Here is a 24,024-nt window from a genome sequence, read left to right on the forward strand (position 1 = left end):
TGCAGTCCTGAACCCGACATTTGGCAGAGCCAATTTGTGGTCAATAAATTTCTGCAAAAATGGCACTATTGGGTAGAAAACCCTCGGCCAGCATTCCCCATGGACTATGCTGTCTGCCGGAGATTTCAGAAATAACTTTATATGAAGACTAGACTAGACAGGGGCTGAAGAACCAACAGTTTTAATATTTGAATATAAAGGTACAAGATAGAAGTGTGATCCCAGTGTAAGGTAAGCAGGTAAGATGAGACCAGAGAGCCTAAAATCAAACTCACTGGGTCACAATGAGGATGGGATGCTGTCCACTGGTCTATTGCATCCTGGAGACCAGGTGTCAGTCTCAGATGATGTTGCCAGCTCATCGTCCTTTTACCTGAAAATGTCCTTTGCCCTGGACCAATCACCCTCCATTTCTAACTTCCTTCAATCATATTGTACCTTCACTTTGGCCTTGAGGTTGTAATTGCTACTCCCTTATCCTGCCTGTGCCACAGTTGGAAGACCTGCACATCCTACCTCTCCATCTCCCCTTTCTAAATGTTCTACTTTGGAGCTATTGCCTGATGGGCTGATGCCAGCTGCAGTGAGAAATCCTAACAGTCCAGACCTACCCAGATGCCACTTCCTCCAGGAAGCTGTCCTGATTGCTCCCTTCCCTCCTCCCTCCATTCAGAAGTCCCTCCTCTGCACTCTGTATGTTTCCTAGAGCTGCTGTAACACGTACCACAGACTGGGTGTTGTAAACAACAGAAATCTATTGTCTCACAGTTCTGGAGTCTAGAAGTCTGAGATCAAGGTGTTGGTAGGGTTGATTTCTTCTAAGGTCTCTCTCCTTGGCTTGGAGTTGTCTGTCTTCTCCCCATATTGACTTCCCTCTATGAATGCCTCTCTCTGTGTCCAAATTCCCCTTTCACATAAGGACTCTAGTCATATTGGATTAAGCTCCACCCTAATGACCTCATTTGACTTGATTACCTGTAGACTTCCTCCAAATGAGGCCACACATGAAGGTGCTGGGAGTTAGAACTCTAGCATATCTTTTTCTTCGGGCAGGGGAAGGGCGTACAATTCAATCCGTAACACACTCCATGGCAACTTAACACTTCTGGTGAACACGCGTCTTTCCTTCTCCCTGGAATGCACATGACTGTGCACATTTCCTGGTGAGGCCTACACTCTGTGCATACTCCTAAACGCTGGAGTGAATGGGTAGTAAACGCAGGTGCTGTGGACCACGCCCATCACGACAGGTCTGGGTGTACAACATGCGATCCTAGAGACACATGTTGGCAGATGACGTGGCTGCCACTGCAGTTGAATCTGACCTGTGGAAGGACCCTGTCAACCACCAGAAGAAGTCTTTCCCATGAGGACCTGAAACATCATCACAGACAGATGCTCCCTGCCAGCTCTTTGTGATTCCTGGTTTAAAACACAGAATGTCACCCCCCCCCCGCCCCCATGCCAGAAGCACTGCTGTTTGGAGGGGAAGGAACTGCCGAACGTGGAGAAGGCAAAGGAAGCGGGGGAGAGGTCAGGTGCCTGCCTTGTCATCGCCTCCTGGGTGGGCTTTCACCAACAAGACTTACCTTCCCCACTGCGTTGTTTAGTTGCTTGCTTTCTTCTTATGCAGAAACCACCAATCAAAAAGCACCAGCTACCCTGCCTCTCCTCCCTGTTCCATTTTATTTTCCTTTGCTTCCAAGGAACCTTACGGGTCCTTGTTCAGTTCAATGTTTTTTTACTTTATGAAGCTAACATGTCCTGTTACAACCAATTCAGGATGGATGCTAAATGGTGTTCAGATGGTAAAGTTGGACTTAATAACTCAATGAGATTTAGTATCAATAATTTATGTGGGCCTCCAGATCATGCACATCAGTTGCAATATCTCCCCTAAGAGACTTCCTGAGCTCCACGCATCAGGTGTCGGGCACGCTTCCCACCCCTCTGGTGAGGAACGTTGAACTGAGGGACTTTGGACACCTCCTGCCAGTACTTAGCTCGCCTTCATTTCTACTCCTGCAGCTTTCTTTTCAATGTCAGCAGGATGATAGAAAGGCCCAATAGAGGACCAGTTCACTATTAGAAATGAGGGGTGCTGCTCTGTTAATCTTTCTTCCCCAGTCACCCTCAAGGATCAACATTACGCCCTGTGCATTCAGAAGGTGAAATCTGTGAGGTATGTCCATCCAAGCTCCACACTCGGAGCCAATCCAACGTCCTGACTGTAGGTACATAAAATCTCTGGTGTTTTCCCCTTACAAGTCCATCTCTCTGACCTAACTCTTGGAGTACCTCTATTGTAAATTGTCTAAAGCAGCCCTGTTCTCTGGTGCAGAAAGAACAAATGCATGCAATGCAATGCTTTTATTTTTTTCAAAGTAATGTAGGAAATTTTCTTTGGGTCAATTGCTACACCAACATAGTCAATTTTTTTTTTTTAATCCTCACCCAAGGATATTTTTCCATTTATCTTCAGATAGAGTGGGAAGGAGGAAGGAAGGGAGGGAAGGAGAGAGAGAGAGAGAGAGAGAGAGAGAGAGAGAGAGAGAGAGAAACATTGATGTGAGAGAGACACATCGACTGGTTGCCTCCCACATGACCAAACCAGGGCCGGGACGAACCGCACCAAGGTACGTACCCTTGACTGGAATCGAACCCACAACTTTTTAGTCCACAGGCTGACGCTCTAACTGCTGAGCCAAACTGGCCAGGGTTAGTCAGTTATTTGTATTTGAATCATTACCTTGATCTTTCACTTGTTAGTGTCCTCTTGACCCTTTCTCACTACCCTACTGTGCAGGAAGGTTCTTTGCCCAGGACTGCTTTGAGAATTCCGGCCCTTAACTCGCTCTGAGATCAAGACAGGCCTGTGAAAATGTATCTCCAACCCTCTCCCTGGGCCCAGGTGTGATGCTGCCCACCCTGTGAGAAATGTAGATCTGCTCAGGGTTGGGGGAGGTTGGTGATTTAGCCTCCACACTGCGCCCCATGCGACCTCAGAACCTCACACACACTTAAATAAACACCCAAGGACCAGTGTCTGAGCCCAATTGTTTAACAGAAAAATTAAGATTCTGAAAACAAATGCAATTTTTCTCTTTAAAAATATATGAGCATACATATCTGTTAGGAATCAAATTATTGAAGTACTTGTATTTGGGAAGTGATGACAGAGACACTCTCCTTCACCCAACTCCTCTGGGTCTGACTAGGCCCTGTCCTCGGGCATATCTTCCAAGAACCCACTTTTAACAAGAATCAAGTGTGTTAGGCCAGCTCCCCTGCCCTTGATACCTGGTCAGGGTCTGCACCCTTCACCATCGCCCAGGTCACGTCTGAACCCCATGATCTGTCTTCAGTCAGAATCCTCCCTGGTCCTGATGTTTCTCTTACTAATTTTCCTTCCACTGACCGCCACGCCCTCTGCTCCTTGGCTACAAATTCCCACTTTTCCTGTCTGTTCCAAGTTAAGCCCAGTGTCTCTCCCTGAGAGCAAACCCTCACTGCTGTGGTTCCTATCCCTACAGCGACAGCCCTGAATAAAGTCAGCCTCACTGTCTTGACAAGTGTCATGGATAATTGTGTCTTTAACGGTGGCAATAGCTATGATTTTCAATTCCTAATTTATATATCTTATAATGCTAATGCTTGCATTTAACACATAGATCAGTGTTACCATTTTTTCAAACAGCTTTCTTGAGGTATAATATACTCGGCCTATGTAAGTGCATAGCTCAGTAAGTTTAGTACCTTTATAGAGTTGTGCTACCATCACCACAATCCAGTTTTAGAACAATTTCCATCTCTTCTAAAAGTTCCCTCTTGTTATCTGCAGTCAATCTTCACACTCACCTCCATCTCCAGCCACCAGTGACCTTTTTGCTGCCTGAATGAATCTGCCTTTTCTGGAAATTTTATATACAGCAGTCCCCCTGCTCCATGCAGAATGCATTCTCAGACCCCCTGTGGATGCCGTAAACTGCAGATAGTACTGAAACCTATATAAACTGTTTTTTTTCCCTCTACATACTTCCTATGGTAAAGTTTAACTTATAAATTAGGTGCAGTAAGAGATTAACAACAATAATAATAAAATAGAACAATTATAATAACATACTGTAATAAGTTATGTGAATGTGGTCTCCTCTCTGATAACCAATCTGATCACAGAGACGGGTCCTATCTGACCAACGGTTGGGGAGTGTCTACACCGTGGAGACACTGGACAAAGGGATTTGTGTCCTGGGTGGACAAAGAGGTACGGATGGCACAGGATATCATCACACTACTTAAAACTGTGGACAATTTAAAGCTTACGAATTGTTGCCCTGGCCAGTTTGGCTCAGCGGTTGGAGCGTTGGCCTGCGGTCCGGAGAGACCCGGGTTCGGTTCCCGCTAAGGGCACGTACTTCGGTTGCGGTTTGTCCCGGGCCCTGGTTGGTCGTGCGGGTGGCAGCCACTCGATGTGTCCCTTTCACATTGATGTTTCTCTCTCTCTCTCTCTTCCTCTCTCTCCCTCCCATTCTATCTGTACAAAAAAGATGGAAAAATGTCCTCGGGTGAGGATAAAAAAAAAAAAAAAAAGCTTACGAATTGTTTATTTCAGGAATTTTCCATTTAGTATAATTGGACGACAGTTCATGGTGGATGGCTGGGGCTGCAGAAAGTGAAGCCGTGGATGGGGTATGACTGTAAATATAATGAAACAATATGTAGCCTTTTGTGTGAGAGAGAAACCTTGATCTGTTACACCCCGACTTCAAACTCACAGCTTAGATATGTGCTCTAAGCGGAAATCAAACCGTCATCTTTTTGGTGCGCAGACAATGCTCCAACCAGCTGAGCCTCCCGCCGGGGCCCTGCCTCTCTCTCTGACATTCCAGTGGTCGTCCTACTGGCTCTGTGTCCTCCTCTGTTGCTCATTGCTTATTACCCATTGACATACACTCTGAGCTCCTCTCTCTCCTTTCTTTTCACATTTATTTCTTTGGAAGATTCTACTCATTTTGGCTTAATCTATAATTTCTAGGTATGTAACTCTGTTTCTTAACTTTGAATCTCATCTTCCCCATGCCAGCTACAATAACAATAATAGTAACACCAACAGGTACCTAGGATTTGACAGTATTAAGTAGCCAAGCATCCTCACCAAGCATCAGTCCTGTGATGTGGGCAGGAGAGCTGGTATTGACTCGTCTTTTTTTTTTTTTTTTAAAGGAAATATAGATGGAGAACTTCAGTGACTACCCCATATCATACAGTCATATGGTGGTGGGACCAGGAGGGGTCAATCCCATGGTGGGGGCACATAAGTAAGTGACCATGTTTAAGGCAAATAGTATCTAATATGTTAAACTTAAACCAACGTAACAACTTACAGTAGGTCCACAAAATTTGTTCAAATGATGGGCTTGGGATTTTAAACATATGAACCTGTGAAGAGTTTTCTGGCTCATTTTTAAGTTTTACAAATGCTTTAGATTTTCAGTATTTGAAAAGGCTCCAAGATCCCAAATTTGAGATGTAGAAACAGTTGTAGGTAAAGAGCTTCCGTTAAAAGATGATTTGCAAAAATACGTCTTTAACATAGTACCTAGAACTAATTTTATGGGTCGAATATCTATTTAGTTTTATGACCTTGTACAAAATCTTGCCCTAAACTAAATTAAAAGAGAAAATATGATTTAATGGTGAAATATTGGTACTAGGTTAACATTTGTAAAAAAAATATTTTTCAGAAAGGAACATGCTTGGAATTCAATGTCAGCCAACCAGTCAATTGCTGTGCTTATTCTGAAGCTTTTATTTTGGAGTCCTAGATCGCAAAATGACATGTTTAATGTTTACAATAGGCATTAGAAATTAAGATGTTTTTATTTCTACTATTTTAGAGTAAAATTGTAGATAATATTTCAAACCATCATCAAAAAACGCAGAGCAAACTTGTATGTATATAAACTGTACATAAAATCAAGGCACTATACATTTTGGGGAGATATTAAGGTAGAAAGGTGAATTTGCACAAATTCCATGCCAGGAAGTGCACATTTTCTGTTCATTTTAGCACCAGAAGCAGCACTCAGAACAAGAGACCTAATGCCGAGGACGCTTGGGAACACGTGAGGATGCCTATCGGTGGCGGAGCTAATTCCACAGAAGCAACTCCATCTACCTTGTAATGCTACTTTGACACCCCCCAAAAATCTTAAAAGTGAATGAATACATATTGCTTTGTTAAATACATATTTGATTTATATGATGTTTATATAAATATATATATTTTAGAATTCACAAACTATCAAAATAACACTTTATAAAGAAAACTGCTTAAAAAAAAGGCAACGCTGAGCTGGGGCAGGAGGGCAGTGCTGGGGCCGCGCTGAGGGACAGCGCCGAGCCGTGCCCACGGCACTGCCTTCAACACTACCTGCTGGGTCGCAGAAGGAGGTTCTCTTAAACACTGACAAAATACACAACTGCAGGGCAAGCAGTAGAACTAGCAACTTCAGGTTCTGACATCTCTGATTAAAAGTTATTTTTAAAATACCAGTCCAAAAAACATCCATTTTCCTGGTCCAGTGGTCTTGAAAGTGACAGCAGGTTCCACCAGCGTCTCTCCACTCAGAACAGACCTTTTGCTTTCTTCAGGTTCACCTGCTTCCAGGAGGGCAGTGTGCTGAATTCCCCTCTCGTCATGTCTAGTGCACACTGGAAGGGTGGGGAGAAATGCCCAGCAGCTGAGGAGGAGTACTCCCTGGGGGGGGGGAGGACTCCCTGGGGAGCAGGATTCCCTTCGGGGGAGGAGGACTCCCTGGGGAGGAGCATTCCCTTCGGGGGAGGAGGACTCCCTGGGGAGGAGGATTCCATGGGGGGGGGACTCCCTGGGGAGGAGGATTCCATGGGGGGGAGGAGGACTCCCTGGGGGGGGGAGGACTCCCTGGGGAGGAGGATTCCCTTCAGGGGAGGAGAATTCCCTGGGGGGGAGGAGGACTCCCTGGGGGGGAGGAGGATGCCCTGGGGGGGAGGAGGACTCCCTGGGGGGAGGAGGATGCCCTGGGGGGGAGGAGGACTCCCCTGGGGGGGAGGAGGACTCCTGGGGGGAGGAGGATTCCCTGGGGGGGAGGAGGACTCCCTGGGGGGAGGAGGATGCCCTGGGGGAGGAGGACTCCCTGGGGGGAGGAGGATGCCTGGGGGGAGGAGGCTCCCTGGGGGGGAGGAGGTGCCCTGGGGGGAGGAGGAGCCGGTGGAGGAGGACTCCCTGGGGGGGAGGAGGATGCCCTGGGGGGAGGAGGACTCCCTGGGGGGGAGGAGGATGCCCTGGGGGGAGGAGGACTCCCTGGGGGGGAGGAGGACTCCCTGGGGGGGAGGAGGATGCCCTGGGGGGAGGAGGACTCCCTGGGGGGGAGGAGGATTCCCTGGGGGGGAGGAGGACTCCCTGGGGGGAGGAGGACTCCCTGGGGGGGGAGGAGGATTCCCTGGGGGGCAGGAGGACTCCCTGGGGGGGAGGAGGATGCCCTGGGGGGAGGAGGACTCCCTGGGGGGGAGGAGGATGCCCTGGGGGGAGGAGGACTCCCTGGGGGGGAGGAGGATGCCCTGGGGGGGAGGAGGACTTCCTGGGGAAGAGGATTTCCTGTGGGGGAGGAGGATGCCCTGGGGGGAGGAGGACTCCCTGGGGGGGAGGAGGATGCCCTGGGGGGGAGGAGGACTCCCTGGGGAAGAGGATTTCCTGTGGGGGAGGAGGACTCCCTGGGGGGGAGGAGGATGCCCTGGGGGGGAGGACACTTTGGGGGAGGATACCTGGGGAGGAGGACGCCCTGGGAGGGAGGACTCCCATACTAGCCCAGGGTGTGTCTTAGTTGCTATCCCACCTTCAGAAACACTTACCTCGAAGTCTTCATCAGTGAGATAAATCTCAAGCTTTAGAGGGTCAACTCCCTCAGGCAGTGGCCTGGCTAGGAGATCAGCCAGTGGATAAATAGTTTTACAGAGCTTGGCTAACACATCTTCCACAAGGGTGATCTGATTCGAAACTTCCGTGTCCTAGAGAAGAGGAGCAGAGAGAACTCTGTATCCCCTGTCACAAGGGCTCTTCACAGCCGCAGGTACTCAGCCCTGCCCACCTGCGTGCCAGCCCGGAGACTCCCCGAGCGGAAGGAAACCCGGCTCTGAAGTGAAAGCAAGTGCTCAAGCCCCCTCATCTCCCCACTGACTAGTGTCCAACAAACCCTGTCAGGGCTGCCTCAGGAAAAAAGTTAGGGAATTATCACATAAGATTATTAAATTTGAAGTGTAAACACCAGAAGCCTCCAAATAATGATGTTTGTTCAACAATATTTAAAATAATTTGCCTTAAAAAGCATCACTCTCTCTCCCAGGCCTCGTTTCTTAATCCACAATAGTAAAAGAAGATAAGGGTTGAATCAAGGTTTTTTTAACCTGTGTGCATTTAATCTGAATAGGTTATTTGGATAAGTTTTCGTCCTCCATTCAAGCGGACCCCAGATCAGCTGCCCTGGTGGGTGGGGATAATGAGTGGCCGCAGTGCAGCAGTATTGGGTGCAGACTGGTGGTCAAGAGGCAGGTTTTAGAGCCAGCCTGAGACCCGCAGCAAGCTGCTGCTCATTTCTGTGACTCAGCTCCTTCACCAGTAACATGGGGATAATGATACAATGAATCTTAATGGATTGTTGAGAAAATTAAAGGAGAAATCAATGTAAAGTGCTCGGAGCAATGCCCAGCACAGAGTGAGTCCTCAGTGAATGTTCATTATTATTACAATTTGCCCACATGGGAAGCCAACTGTTCACTGGCCCACAGCCTGAGGGTCTGCACGAGGCACTGCAGAGCCCAGCGCCAGCTCCCAGCGACGGAGAGTGAATACAAAAGAAGGGCCATGATTTATGGCCTTGAACGTAGACTGCAGTGACAGTGCTCCAGTGCCCTGGAGCTTGGACGCTTCACAGGTCCCATATTTATGGTTAGCAGAGCCCTCTCGCCCTGTGCAGCCCTCCGGGGACAGAGGAAGTGCGCTCAGCAGTGATGCCTGCACTAGGAAACCGGCTCCCTCCGCTGTGAAGCAGCAGCGAACTTTTCTTGTTTAAACTTATTCAGACCTCCTATAAAATGTACTCATGCCATCTCCACCCTCCCCAGAAAAGCAGCTCTCCTACACAGCAAGAAAACCAAAATGAACAGACCTACAGATCTATTACCCACCAAATCAAAACACTCTAGGAACTGCTGTTGTTAGCAATGTTAAAAAGTCATAAATTAAGAAATTCTATACAGTTACAGGAAGCTTCCTTTCTTCTATGCAGATGGAAATGATAACATTCTGGTCCACAATATTTTTGGCAATAGAGATTCTGATAAATGCCTCATATGGTGATATTAGGTGGTCTCATAGAATATTAATGAGATAGTGAGCAGCACTTTATCAGGAGTGACTCATAATATATTCATTCACTTAGTTATCTGCATATGTTAATTCATCCCGGAGTTATTCCGTGTCTCCTTTAATACAAGGTCAACAGCTGAAACACGAGGACTTTGCTGTGCCTCACATGGACCTTTAGAAGCAACAGATTTTTAGCTAAAAGAGTGAAGAGATGGCAGTGTTTATTTATAGATATTTTCAAAGTAATTAAACTCACCTTTGCTTTTCAGTTTTTCAACCTGAGTACTATGTGTAGAAAATTACCAAATATCTCAGTTGATTTCTCCTTAGGTTTTTCTTCTTCCTAAGCTAATTCTACATAGACTTGTTAACATGTTTGAAAATGCAATTGGATGCTTAACCCTCAGGGAAGTCCACCCACAGTCCAAGGCAGGGATCCACCTTCCCAGGGAAAGGGGGCATGCTCACCATTTCTGTGATCTCAGCAATGTCCTCTCTGTGCTCCCAGCTGGGAAACATGTTGGTGAATGTCAGGGGCTCCAGACCTGCGTGGATCAGGTAAGATTTGGGCGGCGGCTTCTTGACATTTTTTCCTGTGGTTACACAGAATGCAAGTGTCAGTAGGCTCAGAGTGGGCTCGGAGACCCTGTCTGTCTCTGACTTCCCCTGAAACCTTTTCTTCTCTGTTTGGATCTCTTGACTTCATGCTTAAAATCGAAGTTATGAGTAGTTCATAACAACACATGGATGACGTTTATGTAACATGCTCGTGTTATGCATATGACTTTGCATAAAACGGCATGTACTCCACCTGACTCTACACTTTCTGAACATGGAAAATCTGTCTGGGTCCTTGGAGGGAAGAAGAAAGCCTCTGTCCGTGCTTCTGGGAGGGACACTTCCTTCCTTCTGCACTCACCTGTGGGAATACTCCTAGTGCAGCATTAAGTTCAATGAGAGTGAAACAGCTAATGGCAGTATTTTATGTGCCACTTTAGCTTAAACATTTGGTGGGAAGTTTAATAAGTTATTTATTACTAAAGAGCTTTTCAAGAACAGAATCCATTGTATACCTAGTGACACTAAACTAATCATTAAAACCTTTAAAATTTAGATAATAAATTAATTATTGGCATCCTCAGTTTATATAAAGTGCACACATTTTAGGTGGACAGTACAGTAAAAAACCATGAAAGGACTATAGATTTTTTTTAATGCTAAAAATAATAATGAATGGTAACAAGACTGCCACTGGCTCTCTAGCCTGTGGGGGAGCTTTCTCGTCCCAGACGTGGTGAGCTGCAGTGGAGGGTGTGCGGTGGAGGCTGCGTGCCCCACAGCGTGGTTGATCCAAGTGCAGGAGGCCGTTACCCAGTGCAGGTCACTCCACCAGACAGGTGACCCTGAACACCACAGGGGGGTAGGGCTACCAGCTGCCTGCACAGTCCAAACTCTGAAATCCATGTATAACTTGTGACTCCCTCAAAACTTAACTGTCCCTTTGTATCCACAGGGGATTGGTTCCAGGACCCCCCTCGCTCCGATATAGTAATCCTTGGATGCTCAAGTCCCCCATATAAAAAAACAGTGCAGAACAATGCACAGAATCAGCGCCTATATCCGCAGATTCCCAACTGCAGATCGAAAATACTTATTTAGATCCACAGTTGGTTGAATTCCCAGGTATGAAACCCATGGATATGGAGGGCCAACTGTGTAGTTATTGAAAAAACTGTGTATAATAGGACCTGCACAGCTCAAACCTTGTTCAAGAGTCAACTGTATAGCCTTTAACCTTTAGGGTAACAAGTTAAATGGCTTCATAATATAAACAAGAAAAATGAAATCTCATTCATACTGGCAGTGGAGAATACACTATTCTGAGAAAATTAATAAGCCTCAAAAATTAAAGGGAAGGAAAACTGGTTTTATCACCGTCTGTCAGGCTTCATCAAGGCTGGCTGGCACACACAGAAAGGGAAGGCCTGGTCTGGGACTCTGACCAAATCTGCAGAAAACCAGTAGCTTCTGAGCGGGTGCAGCCAGGGTGCCTGTCCGGCCGCACGCAAGCCCACTCCCCGCAGCCGCCTCACCTCTGCAGTACTGGAGCACGGTCTCCATGGCGCTCTTCCGGTCGGAGGCCCAGCGGATGCGGGCGGAACCAGTGATCTTGTTCTCGATGGGCCACCAGCCTTGCCAGAGGTACACCTCATGGTGATTGTCAACAAGGAAAAGTGCTGTGACAGTGAGGACAGACCAGACCATCAGGAGCGCCCTCACGGATGCTTCCAGGTCACTCTGCCCCAAATCTAACTGATGCTTTCCCTCGAGGCTGCCTTTGTCAGGGGGAGACCCCCTTGGCAGTTAACTTCGGGGCAAAGGGAGGGTCCTTTGAACATTAAATCAGGAAAGGCCTCTCGGCAGGGGGAGGTGGCACTGATGGGTGGGCTCCTTCCTTCCCTCTCCTCATCTCTCCAGTTCCTTCTCCCTTGGCTCCTCCTCAACCGCAGACCTGCCAGGCAGGCCTCTGGGCATCCGCAGGGCACTAAGAGTGGGAGGGAAAATGCACATGCCACTTCCACACCTACCCCAAAAGAAAGGGGTGTCAGTAGCATTTGTCTCTAAAGAACGTGAAAAACTGGAGAGTACTTCATGCTTGCCTTACGCCTCACTGACGTTCAGGCCCACGTATGACTGCTTTGCAGGTGGTTTAAGTTCATGGTTCTTTTTGAGAGGAATGAGCTCTAAAAATCGTGTTTCTCACTTTTTCTCTTCATCAAACCGTCAGCCTACTCTTACTCCACAGGGCAAAGGGCTCTCACTTGTTAGCTCAGCTTGCCCTGAGTCCTAGCATACATTTCAGGATTCTGTAAAAACCATACACTTGAAACGCCAAGTGGAGATTAATAACCCATCCTGAGCCATAGGATGAAGAGGGTGGGTAGCTGCCTCCCTTTTGAAGACACTTGCTATGACATGTATACTGTCAAGCTTTTCTGGTGGTGACACGGGCTGCCAATGGCAGGGGAGGTTCCTGGCCGCGGCTCCAGGCCCCTGTTATGGGAGGGGGGAAGCCATGCGTGCAGGGGTGGCCGGCTTCAGGCTGGACTGCAAGGAGGGCAGGAAGGTCTGTGTACACAACCCAGTCTCTGGTGACTGTGATTGTCCCAACCAGAACGAGGGCACTGAGGTTCTGTCTCGAGGTGGTGGTTGAGTGGACACAGAGGTGACCTTGGCTGAGAGCCATGGCCCTGCTGTGCAGCCTTGGCACAGCAGACTCTGTTCTTTGCCTGATTCAGCAGACACTCCCAACTTCCTGCTCCTTGGCCACTTGCATTCCCAGGCTCCCTTGCAACTGGGGTGACCATGTGACAGAGCTCTGCCCACAGGGATGGAGGCAGAAGTCTACTGGGGGCTTCAGGGAATGCTTTTGCTTTATCTGACAAAAGGGAGAGACGTGGCCATCACTGCCCTGTTCCCTACCCGCTTCTTTCTGTCTTGAATGAAGACATGATGGCTGGAGCAGGGCAGGATAACTGGGCACCAAAGCAAGAAGATGGAGGGAAGGCTAGGACAGCCCCAAACACGGCAGGCCTGACACTGTGTGCTCAACCTGTTCCTAACAGACGAACTCGGGTGAGGTAAGCAACTGAGCCTCAGTTTCTCATAGCATGTGGCTGATGCCACTTTTCTTTTGGGGTAGGTGTGAAGATTAAATGAGATAGTATAAAAAATGTCTAGCAGTGTATTTGACAAATAAAAACCGCCTAATAAATGAGAAAGGGAAATAGAAAGGCTTTTGGAAGGCTATCTTCTGCTGCTCGGCACGACCGCGCCCCCTGGGGGCCGTACCTGGCTGCGGCGCGCTGTAGAGATCTTCCTGCAGGAAGGGCATGGAGTTGACCACAGAGGGGTCTCGGGCAGGGTACATGAATTCTGTGGCTGAGAAATCCCCCGAGGAACTGCTGAGGATGAACAGGCGGGGTGTGAAGTTAAAATTTCCAGGATCTTGGAAAGAAAAGAGGACAAAGCTAAAGACAAAGTATGTACCAAAGTAAATTTTAGAGGTCTTGAAGAATTCATGTAAAATACAAAATAATCAAAGAATTAGTATAAAAATAGGTAGGGTTTATCTGAACTTGGAGGTGGAGAAGGCCTTTTTAATCAAAATTAGAAAAGAAGTAATCAAAGGAGAAGAGATTCATGAATTGACAACATAAAAATAAAACTTACATTGCAAAAACACCCCCAAACCCACAAAGAAAAGGTAAGTGATAAAACGGGAAATTAAGAAACTTGTTAATATCCTCAGTATATCAAGGAATTTAATGAAATGATAAATATCTCAATAAAAAATGTGCAGAAAAGCACAAGCAAAACATTCATCAAAGTAGAAATACACACACAATTCATATAGGAAGTGTTTAACGGGGCTCCGAGTCTGAGACACTGTGCAGACCGCGCTCAGAGGCATCCTCGCCCCTCGGTGCTGCCAAAGTGGAACAGGTGATGAGCCGAGCCTGTGACTGGGCTGGAAACAGGCACGTTGTCTACTGCTGCTGAGAATGACCCTCGGTGCAAATGCTCAGTTACACATTTGGTGATATGGCTGTTACTTTAACACAGCAGTTCAGTATCTAGGAATTTACCTTAACTAGGAATGGATGCAGATCATTATTTTAAAAATTATTCACAATTCTATTATCATATAATAGAGAAAAACCGGAAATAACTCACTTCTCTAAGAGCCAGGTGAAGTAGAAAATGTTATATATTATGCCCTGGCTAGTTTTGCTCAGTGGTTAGAGCATTGGCCTGCAAACCGAAGAGTTGTGGGGTTAATTCCCAGTCAAGGGCATGTACCTCGGATGCAGTTTGGTCCCCAGCCCTGGTCGAGGTCATGTGGGAGGCAACCAATTGATGAGTCTCTCTCACATCAATGTTTCTCTCTCTCCCTCCCTCCCTTCCACTCTACCTAAAAATCAATGGAAAAATATCCTCAGGTGAAGATAAGCAAACAAACAAAACAAGAAAATGTAATATATTACAGAACATTCATGGAATGCCTTGCAGACATTAAAGTCTAAATATTAACAACTTGGGAAACTTCAGAATAAACTAAAGGGAGAAACCAGGTTACAAAACAATATGTATAATGCTATCAAAATTTTATTTATTTATTTTAACCTCACCCAAAGACATTTTTATTGATTTTTAGAAGGGGTGAGGGGGAGAGAGAGAGAAAGAGAGAGAGTCATCGATGTAAAAGAAAAACATCAATTGATGCCTCCTGTACACACCCCAACCACGGATCAAACCCACAAACTGGGTATGTGCCCTGACTGGGAATCAAACCCACAACCTGTTGGTGTATGGGATGACATTCAACCAAAGAAGCCACATGGTGGAGAGCAAATTTTATTTTTTAAAAGTGATTATGTACATATACAGGAATATTAATTCTGGTTATCTTTGAGAGATGTGATTATAAGTAACTTATTTTCTTTTTTAACTTCTCTGTATTTTCAAACATTCTCTATCATCAATATTCATTATATAAAAAAAAAACTGTATGACATTTATAAAAATTGAGAGGTAGTACAATAGGGGGCTATGGATACACTCCATTGCTGTCCAGTCTTGGGAAAGTTGATTCATTATCTTCTCTGGGCTTCAGTTTCCTTGTCAGTGAACACGTAGTGTTTGTTGAGTGGTAAGAATTACACGAGTTAATGTCTATCAGGTGCTTTGTGCCTGAATCATCCTAACTGCTTAATAATTGTTAGCTGTTCCTCTTATGTTAATCTGCATTTAAGTTGATCTTTACATATTTTGTATTTTGTGCATTTAAATACAAAACGGACATAGTTTCTAAGTTAAACTCCACTCCTTCCCTGCACCCTGGACGCTGGCCACACTGAAAGCATCCTGTTCCATAGGTTCACACTGTCATTGCTCATCCAGTTTCCTGGGGTTTCTTCTCTTTCCTTCCAGTCACACCTACCTCCAGCTCCATGGAAATGCCATGTCTCTGTGAAGCGGGGTGTGATTTTTCCTGGTGGAAGTAATGCATTTTTTTTTTTTTTTTTAACTCTCAACATCCTTCCCCTGTACTTCTTTTATGACCAAAATTTTTATTTGGCATTATAATTAGTCATACATATTATTTAGCCTATTGGGTTGCAGGCCCATGAGGACTTAGCCTAGGTTTAATTCAGTTTGTGTTGTACATAGTAGGTGCTCAATAAAACATGTACTGACTGAATGAGTGCCCAGAGGTTACAGAATGTGGTTTTACCTTGAAGCATGCAGTCGTAGGCTTTCCTGTCTCTCCTTCCTAATGCATCCCAGAATCCCAGGGGCTCGGAGCCTTCGTCACATTCGTGTATTGTCACTTTGCTGCTACTGTGCAGTCCTGCTTCCAGAGGGCATCTGTGTGAAGACCAATAATTTTTATTAAACCTTGTGCTGACAGCACAAAATTATTCAAGACCAAATCTACAGGTAAGTTCGCCATCTCTCTTCTTCTACTTTCTAACGGACACAATTTTTAATAATGAATGAAAACATGCCCTGTGGGGTAGGGGTTGGCTTGGCCCTTAGAGAGGAATGTACAATACATGTAACCTGTAATAAACAGAATATACTTTTTTGTACATAATATACATATTTACTATTCCTGGTCCTCTCCTGCTAGAACATAGCCTCACGGGGACAGAGACTTGGGTTTGCTCACAGTCAAGTCTCCAGTCCCTAAATTTCTGCTCAGTACCAAGTAGGCACTCATAAATTTTTTTGTTTTGTTTTGTTAATCCTCATCTAAGGATAATTTTCCATTGATTTCTAGATAGAGTAGAAAGGAGGGAGAGAGGTGGGGGCAGAGAGAGAGAGAGAGAGAGAGAGAGAGAGAGAGAGAGAGAGAAACATCGATGTGAGAGAGATACATCCATCGGTTGCCTCCCACATGACCACAACCAGGGATCAAACCCACAACCCACGTATGTGCCCTTGACTGGTACTCGAACCTGCAATCCTTCAGTCCTTGGGCTGATGCTCTAACTGCTGAGCCAAACCGGCCAAGGCGCACTCACAAATTTTTGTTGAGTGAATGAGGGGATGAGTTCTTTGTTCTTTGGTTTTTGTCTCAGGAGTCCAAGTAAATAATCTAATGGGACGTGACGTCCTCAGATGCCTCACTTAATGCCCCTTATCACCCCTTCCCACTCCCTGGCCTTCAGGACAGTGTTTTGAGATGAAACATCTTGCTTCACAGTCATATGCATGTTGAAAGTTCACTAGCCTTCCTTCTCCTCTCCGAGGCCTCTGTGTGACGGTAGGATTTAGAGCGGTCACAGGGAAAGCAGGCCCACAATGCACTGTTCTGATGCCCAGAGAACGGATTTTACCAAACTGCACTTTGGCGGTATGCTGTGGCCCTGGGAAACTCCTTATTTTTACTGTATAGATGTTTCCAAGTTCCTCCCAGTTCTCATCGAGGAAACGCTGGGAATCCCTCGAACGACTGGGGACACTGAGATTTCTTTGGCTGCTTGCAGTGCCCATGCTGCGTGGGCTGCTAGGAAGTGCAGGGCCCAGCGGCGGCCTGCCTCTAGACAGGTGACTGCCAGTGCGGCCGCTCCCAGGGTCCCCGCTTAATGCTCTAGCACAGTGTGTCTTCTCTGTGTGAGAGGCTGATGCCGGTACCTGCCTGGGAGAGGAACACAACCCTGCACCTGGTGTGCCGCGTCTGAGAACAGCCTAGGAGCCAACAGCTCACTGTCAGGTGGCTGCCTTCGGGAATGTGGAAAAACATCTAGAGAGGGGCACCTTGCATTGAACTCTTCAAGAGCTACATGCTTCTAACATTCTACTGTTCTGACAAAATTAAAACTCTGAACTTCTAAAAGATATTTAAAATATGCTCTTTTTAAGTAACAACAGACTCCAGGCTTATAATTCCATAGCTGAGTCACAACTCTAAAGAAACTAAAGTGCTTGTTGGGGTCCTTTCCCTCACCTCTCACTCTCCCTTTTATTGAGGCAGGTACATCCTCAAAAAGTGGGAGAAACCCTCAAGTTGGAGGTTTTGGCTGAGATGTGTCAGATCTACTTGGAATGTCAGACCTGGACAATGGTTATAACCACCCTTGATGAAGTCACTGTAGGCGCACTGGCTTACCCTGGGAATCCTGGGAGCCCTCTGGACTCAGCCTGCACACCTCACAGGCAGCCCCTTCCAGAAGAGGCCCTCCCACCCACAACACTCACTGTTCTTTGATTTTATTTGCTGCAGTCCTTCCAACCTCCTTTGTGTGGGCTTGGGCTTTGCATCCATGCCACAGGTAAATGAGGGCTTTATTTACGTTGAGAACAACCATGGACGTCCTGGACCTCAAGCTACTACAGTGACAGGCCACTTCCAGCAAGTTTCCTTCCATGGGCACTTCCCCTCGCACACAGTACAGCCTCCACTCACCTGCAGGGGGCACCGGTGGCACAGGGTTAGGAGGCATGTTACACAGGGAGCCGGGCCTTCAGGGTCCCAGCCCAGCAGTCTATAGCAAACACCATTCCTTGACTACAGGAGTTAGGAGCAGGTTGTCAAAAGTTTATGATGCAGAGATACTATTTTTACAAAATGTATAAATGCCTAGGTAAGTCACAGAACAGACATATTCTAAAAACCTCTAAAGCTAAGGTTTTGTTTTGGATGCTGGCCAATAAAAGTCTGTAATTTATGCTAGACAATCCACTGATTTTTTTTTTTTTTCCTCCTAAAAAGAGAGGATTCTGTTTAAGGTGAAGTAATCTTCCAGCCTCCTGCACGCAACTCTGGATCCTGGGTCCACTTCACGGGGTGGGGCCGAGATCGCCGTAAATCTGCTTTCTGAGGCAGACCTCAGGAGCCTTGGTGGTAAAGCCATGGCCATATGAAGAGAGACTTACTTTAAACCCCCACGCCTATAAAAATACCTTCCAGGGGAGGAAAAAAATATAATTCCAACAGTAAAAGTGACTCACTTTGAGCATTTTCTTCCTCCTCTTCCCGTCTCCCAGAGTGCACCACCATCCCCCCCTGGAAACACTGCAGGAAACAGGGGGGCTCCTTTCCCTGGAGAACCTGGACCTTCCAATTTAAACACATTAAAATAAGTCACTGCACTGGTTTTCCAAAGGCATATAAACTATGCTCCCTATTGTAGAAAATCTGAAAAAATATCAAGAAACACAAACAAAAGCCAGTGACAATGCTATTGTCTAAAGATAACCACTATTCAAAGTTTAGTGTATAGCTTTCCTTTCACAGTATTCTTCAAGTATATATTCTTTCCAAACAAAAATAGGATTGTTGTCTTACGTTGCTTTCTACTCTGATATTTTTTCACTTAAAGCTTATGTTATCAAATATATTTTTAAAAGGTGAATTCTGATATTTAAGTGGTATTTTGTAGTATAGATGTAACATGATTGATTTAAACACATTTTTAACAAAATACACCTCTGAGCAATGAAAATGACTCATCGCTGACCTAGGAATGCTGGAGGAAAGTACTGTCTTTCTTGTAACCTTTGCAAGAATCTAATCACAGCCTGTGCCCCCCCACCTGGTGACGCACGCTCTTCCATAGGGCGTTAGCTGCACAATAATGACGTCAGGGTTGAGCCAACTCACTCACTTTGGCAAGACATTTCCCTTGAAGAGGAAACTGTTTATTGAGGCTGGCAGTCCTGGGGCACTGAAGGTAGCAGGCATTTCTCACCAGGAGTTAATTTAACCTCAGGGCCCATTTTGCATAACTAAGTGCCATTTTGTGGCAGTGTTTTATATGCCTAAAGTGATTTTCCATCTGTTGGATTGATAAAAAATAAAATGCTTCAACTGCAAAGATGATTTTGAGGGCATTCATTCATGGCCTTTACAAAAAAAGGGGGAGGGGCAGTCGAAATGAGCCATCATTACGAAGAGACAAAAATGCAAGGGTCACGAACGACTACTGGTAGACTCTAGTCCACAGTGGAAGGGGAAGGGCTCTTTGGAATCGGGGGGCTGGGCAAGTGTTGCCCTGTTTCTGGAGAAAATCCCTCTGTTCTCTCCCCTCCTGCTATTGTTCACTGTGCATCCAAGACAGAAAAGTGCCTGCACAGGGTGTCGTCTCCCAGAACCCCAGAGCAGCTCTTAGTTACGAGCACTGAAGGATGGAACCCGAGTCACAAGTCATCCAAACACTAAAAAGAATGTTTACAAAACCTTGGTTTGGGGCAGTAGTATCTGCCCGGTTTCATGCTGGCTCTGGGGTTATAATGGTGAGGAAGACCAGGACAGATAGGGTCTTTCTCATGTTTGTGGGGAGAGACAGATCATAAGTAAGTAAACAAAATGACTGTGTAGTTTCACATAGTGGTAAGTGCTATGAAAAAAATTACACATTGGAACATAAGCCTGCAGCCTATGGGGTAAGAATTACATACAGATCCAGGGGCAATGTTCCAGACAGGCACAATAGAGCAAGGTGCTGGGGGGCAGGAAGAGGTGTGTCTGAGGAACAGCGAAAAGGCTGGAGCAGCCGGGGCCTGTGCGAGAGCAGGGCAGGCTGGAGAGATGTGCAGGGCCGGCCATGGAGCTGGCAGACCGCGGGAGGCTGCTGAGGGTGCCGGCCAACTGTGGTGGAGGGTGGGGGTGACGTGATCGGGCCTGGTCTGGAAAAATCGCTCGGGCTACTCTGAGGAATGCAATGTTGGAAATACTAATTTTTACATTAATCTGTGATATCTCCGTAGGGTATATTTGTGTAAGTGGAATAAATGATTAAAGTTTATGAGCATTTAAGGTTCTTGAGCCAAACTGTTTTCAGGATGGCTGTTTCAAGTTACATTTCCAATAGAAGCATGGAAGGTCCTCATCCCACTGAGCCCTTGCCAGCCCCTGATCCAGTCTTAAAAAATTCTCTACCAAGTTCAGAAGTGGAAAATAGCATCTCTTCGTTTTATTTGCTATTCTTTGATGATTAATTAAGTGGAAACTTTTAAAAACACTTATTGGCCCTTTGTCCTTGTTCTGTGGATTTGCTATTTGCCGAAAAAACAATTTGTTGAAGATCATGTTACAACAGGTGGGCCTTCCTGGCCCGGTGGCTGGGGAGAGAAAAGCGAGACATAGCCTGAAGTCTGGAGAAGCTGGGCCAGGACAAGTGTGTTGGGTGAGCTGTCTTTGTTCATTAGAATCGGGTCCCTAGGGGACCAGGCTATACACGCGAGGGCTCCCAGAAAGGCATCTTTCTTGTTTCTGTGCAGCACCCCCAGGACATACCTGGGCACCCCTTTCTTCATCCAGCTCCACCGTCATCAGAGCTGACGTGCCCTTCTCACTCACGGTCGACTGCCGGCCTTGCCAGAAGAAGTAGACGCACTTCTCTTTGCCGGCCACCCTCGCGGAGTGCTCCCCCTTCTGCCGGCTGCCCACTGCAGACAGAGCAGCAGAGGGGGCGTGAGTGGCTGATAAGGCAAAAGAAGGGCAAGAGCAGGGTTCCCTTCCCAAGCTCTCTGAGGACAAACAGGAAAGAAACGGCTTGTGGGCAACAGGGCGGAGGAAAAATCATTCATCACTGGAGGGAGAGTAAGTCACAGTGCAGGACAAGAGAACCAGCACCTTCTTCCAGCCAACTGATCCTGAAACTCCAACCCGGAGAGAAGCGGTCTGACGGGCTCTCTTGTGCCGAGACAACACCTGTCATCCTAGAGGAAGGTGGCAGACACCCCAAGTGTGACCAAGAAAGTGGTGACGCCAGAGCAGGCCACCAGGTCCCAAAGACACAAACGCCTCTCCCGTCTCCTACCACTCCAGCGAAAGGCCAGCAGGGAGGAGATACTGAAAACAACAGTTGGGCCAGCTTTAAGCACAAAGGAAAAAATTTAGTCTGTTAAAACTATTCTAGTGAAAAAAAACACTTTGAAGTTTTGAAGTTCTGTCAGAAATGGAAGAGATGAATTGTTGACATACCACTTTCATTAAATAATTGGGAACTTAAATAATACCTGTCACCAGGGCCGTAGCCAGGAGTAAGTCCTGCTTATCCTTACTGTCTAGCATCTCACAGGCATTCGACACACATTAACAGCCCACAGAAGGCGGATCTCACTGAAGAGCCGTCACGGGAAGTTAACTGGTCAAGTGGTTGTTTTAGACAGCGTTATAGACCTCAAAACTGCTACCTTTAGGAATAGATCTGAATCTCTTCATTCATTTGCTCAGCAAATATTTATTGAGCACCTACTACGTGCCAGGGAACTCTTTAGGATACTGGGGCTACAAGGATGAGCAGGACAGACACCTTCCCTGCTTTTGCTCTAATAAACAAACAGGTGAGCAGATACTTTGAGACAGTGGTAGTGATGAGGAAAATAGGCAGGGTCAGGGTGATTGGTCATGGGACTGCCTGTGGAAGGAAGACCGTTCTGCACAGGTGGGTGAATGGAGGCCTGAATGACGGTGACCTAGAAGGCAGAGACTTTTAGGCTGAGTAAGGTCAGGAGACAAAGCTCTTGACTCAAAAGCCCAGTGGCCTAGTAAGAGGGGGTCGGCAATGGGAGAATGCAGGTGGTTTTAACACTCACCATGCTCCTTAAAATTTAATGATAACAACTGGACTCTCTGATCTATATTATCTCAATTTTTCTCAGGTCCAATTCCATTTACCAAATTCTAGTTGTTCTGAGGTTTGAAGGTATGAAGAAAGCTTATTTATTTTAAGTTCTTAAGAGATCAGAGCCATATTTATTTGTTTTTTTGTTTTGGACTATTAACAAAGTACTCTATAATGGTTCATAAATGATTATAATTCTTGAAGTATTCTGACTAAGCACAGCCTTCAGTGCTATTTGCTATACACCTGAGCTGGTCAAGTCTGCCCACTTTTATGTGGGCAAAGTGAAACAGCACCACCAACTAACAGATTATAAATGTCCACAATTAATTTGGAAGGCACTTGATTGAAATTTATGCTGATTTAGATAGAAACAAAGGTTTGTTTTCGATTGGAAATCTTCAATGTAGTGAAATTTAGTCATGTTAACTAGATTATAGGGAAACTATATGCTTAAAATGCATTATAGTAGTTGATACCTATCTTGGGATTTGTTAGCAATTCAATACATTGTGTAAATATATAGTCATGCTAATTAACCACTGTTTTACATCCTATCATTCTAAAATGGACTTGAGTGCATGTACCTAAAATAGAATTGCATTTCTTTAAAAATATTTCATAAAACAGACTTTTCACTAATTTTTCTTGTAATTTTCTTCAACACACCAAAATGTAACCCTATATACAACTTAATTTTTAACTCATTTATTTATTTTTAATTGTAGCAAAGGAAAGATTGAGCTTTTATTAGTAAGAACGTCTGAACTATGATCATTATAGTCTTGATCAAATACCTAACTTCAAGTGTTGAGGCCATCAAAATACTTTCAAGAGTAAGTCTGTTAGCAGTGGTGGTGTTTAAGAGGAATAGAAAACTGAAGTATGAAGAACTGCTCATGGTCAAGTGGTCCAGAGCAGAGCCCCTCCTACTGACTGCCTACTTATAGGAACCTGACCTGTACCATGCTCCAAGGGGCCTGACCCAGCACCATCGCATACCTCAAGCAGCTCGTTTCCTGACCTTCAGGGGCACGAGGCATACCCTGCAGCCCCTGAGGTGGTCACTAGGGCAAGACACCAATCCATAGAGGTTTCTAGCTTCCCTTCAGTGGACCCCAAGGAGCTGGCCTCTCTGTATGCCTTGCTGGGTAGCCAGTGTCCACCAGGAAGATGACTGTACCATCTAGATAGCTGCTGCTTTCTGCTGAGCCTGTCCCAGAACATCCTGAGCTCCGAGTTCAGTCCTGTTTCAGTCCTGCACCCACAAGGTGCAGCCCTTGTGGGGAATGAGGGATGAGGAGCTGGACTAGCCATCACCAAGGGCCAATGCTTCCAGAAGGACCACAGCATCACTGCCAATGTCATTGTCTGTGCTTTTCTGCTCCCAGAGGGACAGTCTGGAATCTGAATGCTCCCCACTCTAATTTAATTCTCTGAAGCTGGACTTCTTCGAAGTTATAACTTTGCTCATAAAGATACTGCTGGATCTGGCTGAGAGATGAACACATTGTCTATTGGGAAGAAATACAGAAAGTATTTGCCTGGCTGAAACCATTATTTTTTAGGGGCTTCCAAGTAAATAATCTTAGATTTATTTTAATATCATTTCATTAATTAATTCATGTGCTATTACTTCTTTTCATAACTGACAGCTCAGGCAAGGGGACTCAATTTCACGCTGCAGAGCCCCTTGGTCTATAAAACATGGTTTATAAAACATGCAGTTCCCTTGTACTTTAATAACAAGAACTATGTATATCTTCATAGGTTATTCTTTAAAGTTCCCTGTTCCACAACCCCAAAGGTTAGTCTCTTTTTTTCTCACTGAATTCCCTCTTACTGTTTTTATGGCCAACGAGTAGCACAGATTGCTACTTCAGCTTGCCAACTCTGTGTCACATCAAGGAACTTAAACGTAGTAACTCATGGGAGTTGCTGTTGTTTTGGGTAAATCCACATTATGTCATCTTCAAGTTA

The 24,024-nt window shown here is 45.9% G+C and overlaps 1 protein-coding gene across 2 annotated transcripts in view; it reads right to left on the reverse strand.

Annotated features, from left to right (window-relative positions):
* Positions 1-5,797: 5,797 nt before the first annotated feature.
* Positions 5,798-24,024, reverse strand: part of SVIL (supervillin) — a 241,688-nt gene continuing 223,461 nt past the window's right edge. For both annotated transcript variants that reach the window (XM_036252906.1, XM_036252902.1), the window contains 9 exons: positions 20,712-20,863; positions 18,425-18,530; positions 17,672-17,879; positions 15,702-15,835; positions 13,256-13,411; positions 11,497-11,640; positions 9,872-9,996; positions 7,891-8,046; positions 5,798-6,714 (listed from right to left, as the gene is read on the reverse strand). In XM_036252906.1, coding sequence (XP_036108799.1) covers positions 6,628-6,714; positions 7,891-8,046; positions 9,872-9,996; positions 11,497-11,640; positions 13,256-13,411; positions 15,702-15,835; positions 17,672-17,879; positions 18,425-18,530; positions 20,712-20,863 — 1,268 coding nt within the window. In that variant the 3' untranslated portion in view covers positions 5,798-6,627. The remainder of the gene's footprint in view (positions 6,715-7,890; positions 8,047-9,871; positions 9,997-11,496; positions 11,641-13,255; positions 13,412-15,701; positions 15,836-17,671; positions 17,880-18,424; positions 18,531-20,711; positions 20,864-24,024) is intronic.

Source organism: Molossus molossus, unplaced genomic scaffold, assembly GCF_014108415.1.
Source record: "Molossus molossus isolate mMolMol1 unplaced genomic scaffold, mMolMol1.p scaffold_m16_p_1, whole genome shotgun sequence".
NCBI classification, from domain to species: Eukaryota; Metazoa; Chordata; class Mammalia; order Chiroptera; family Molossidae; genus Molossus; species Molossus molossus.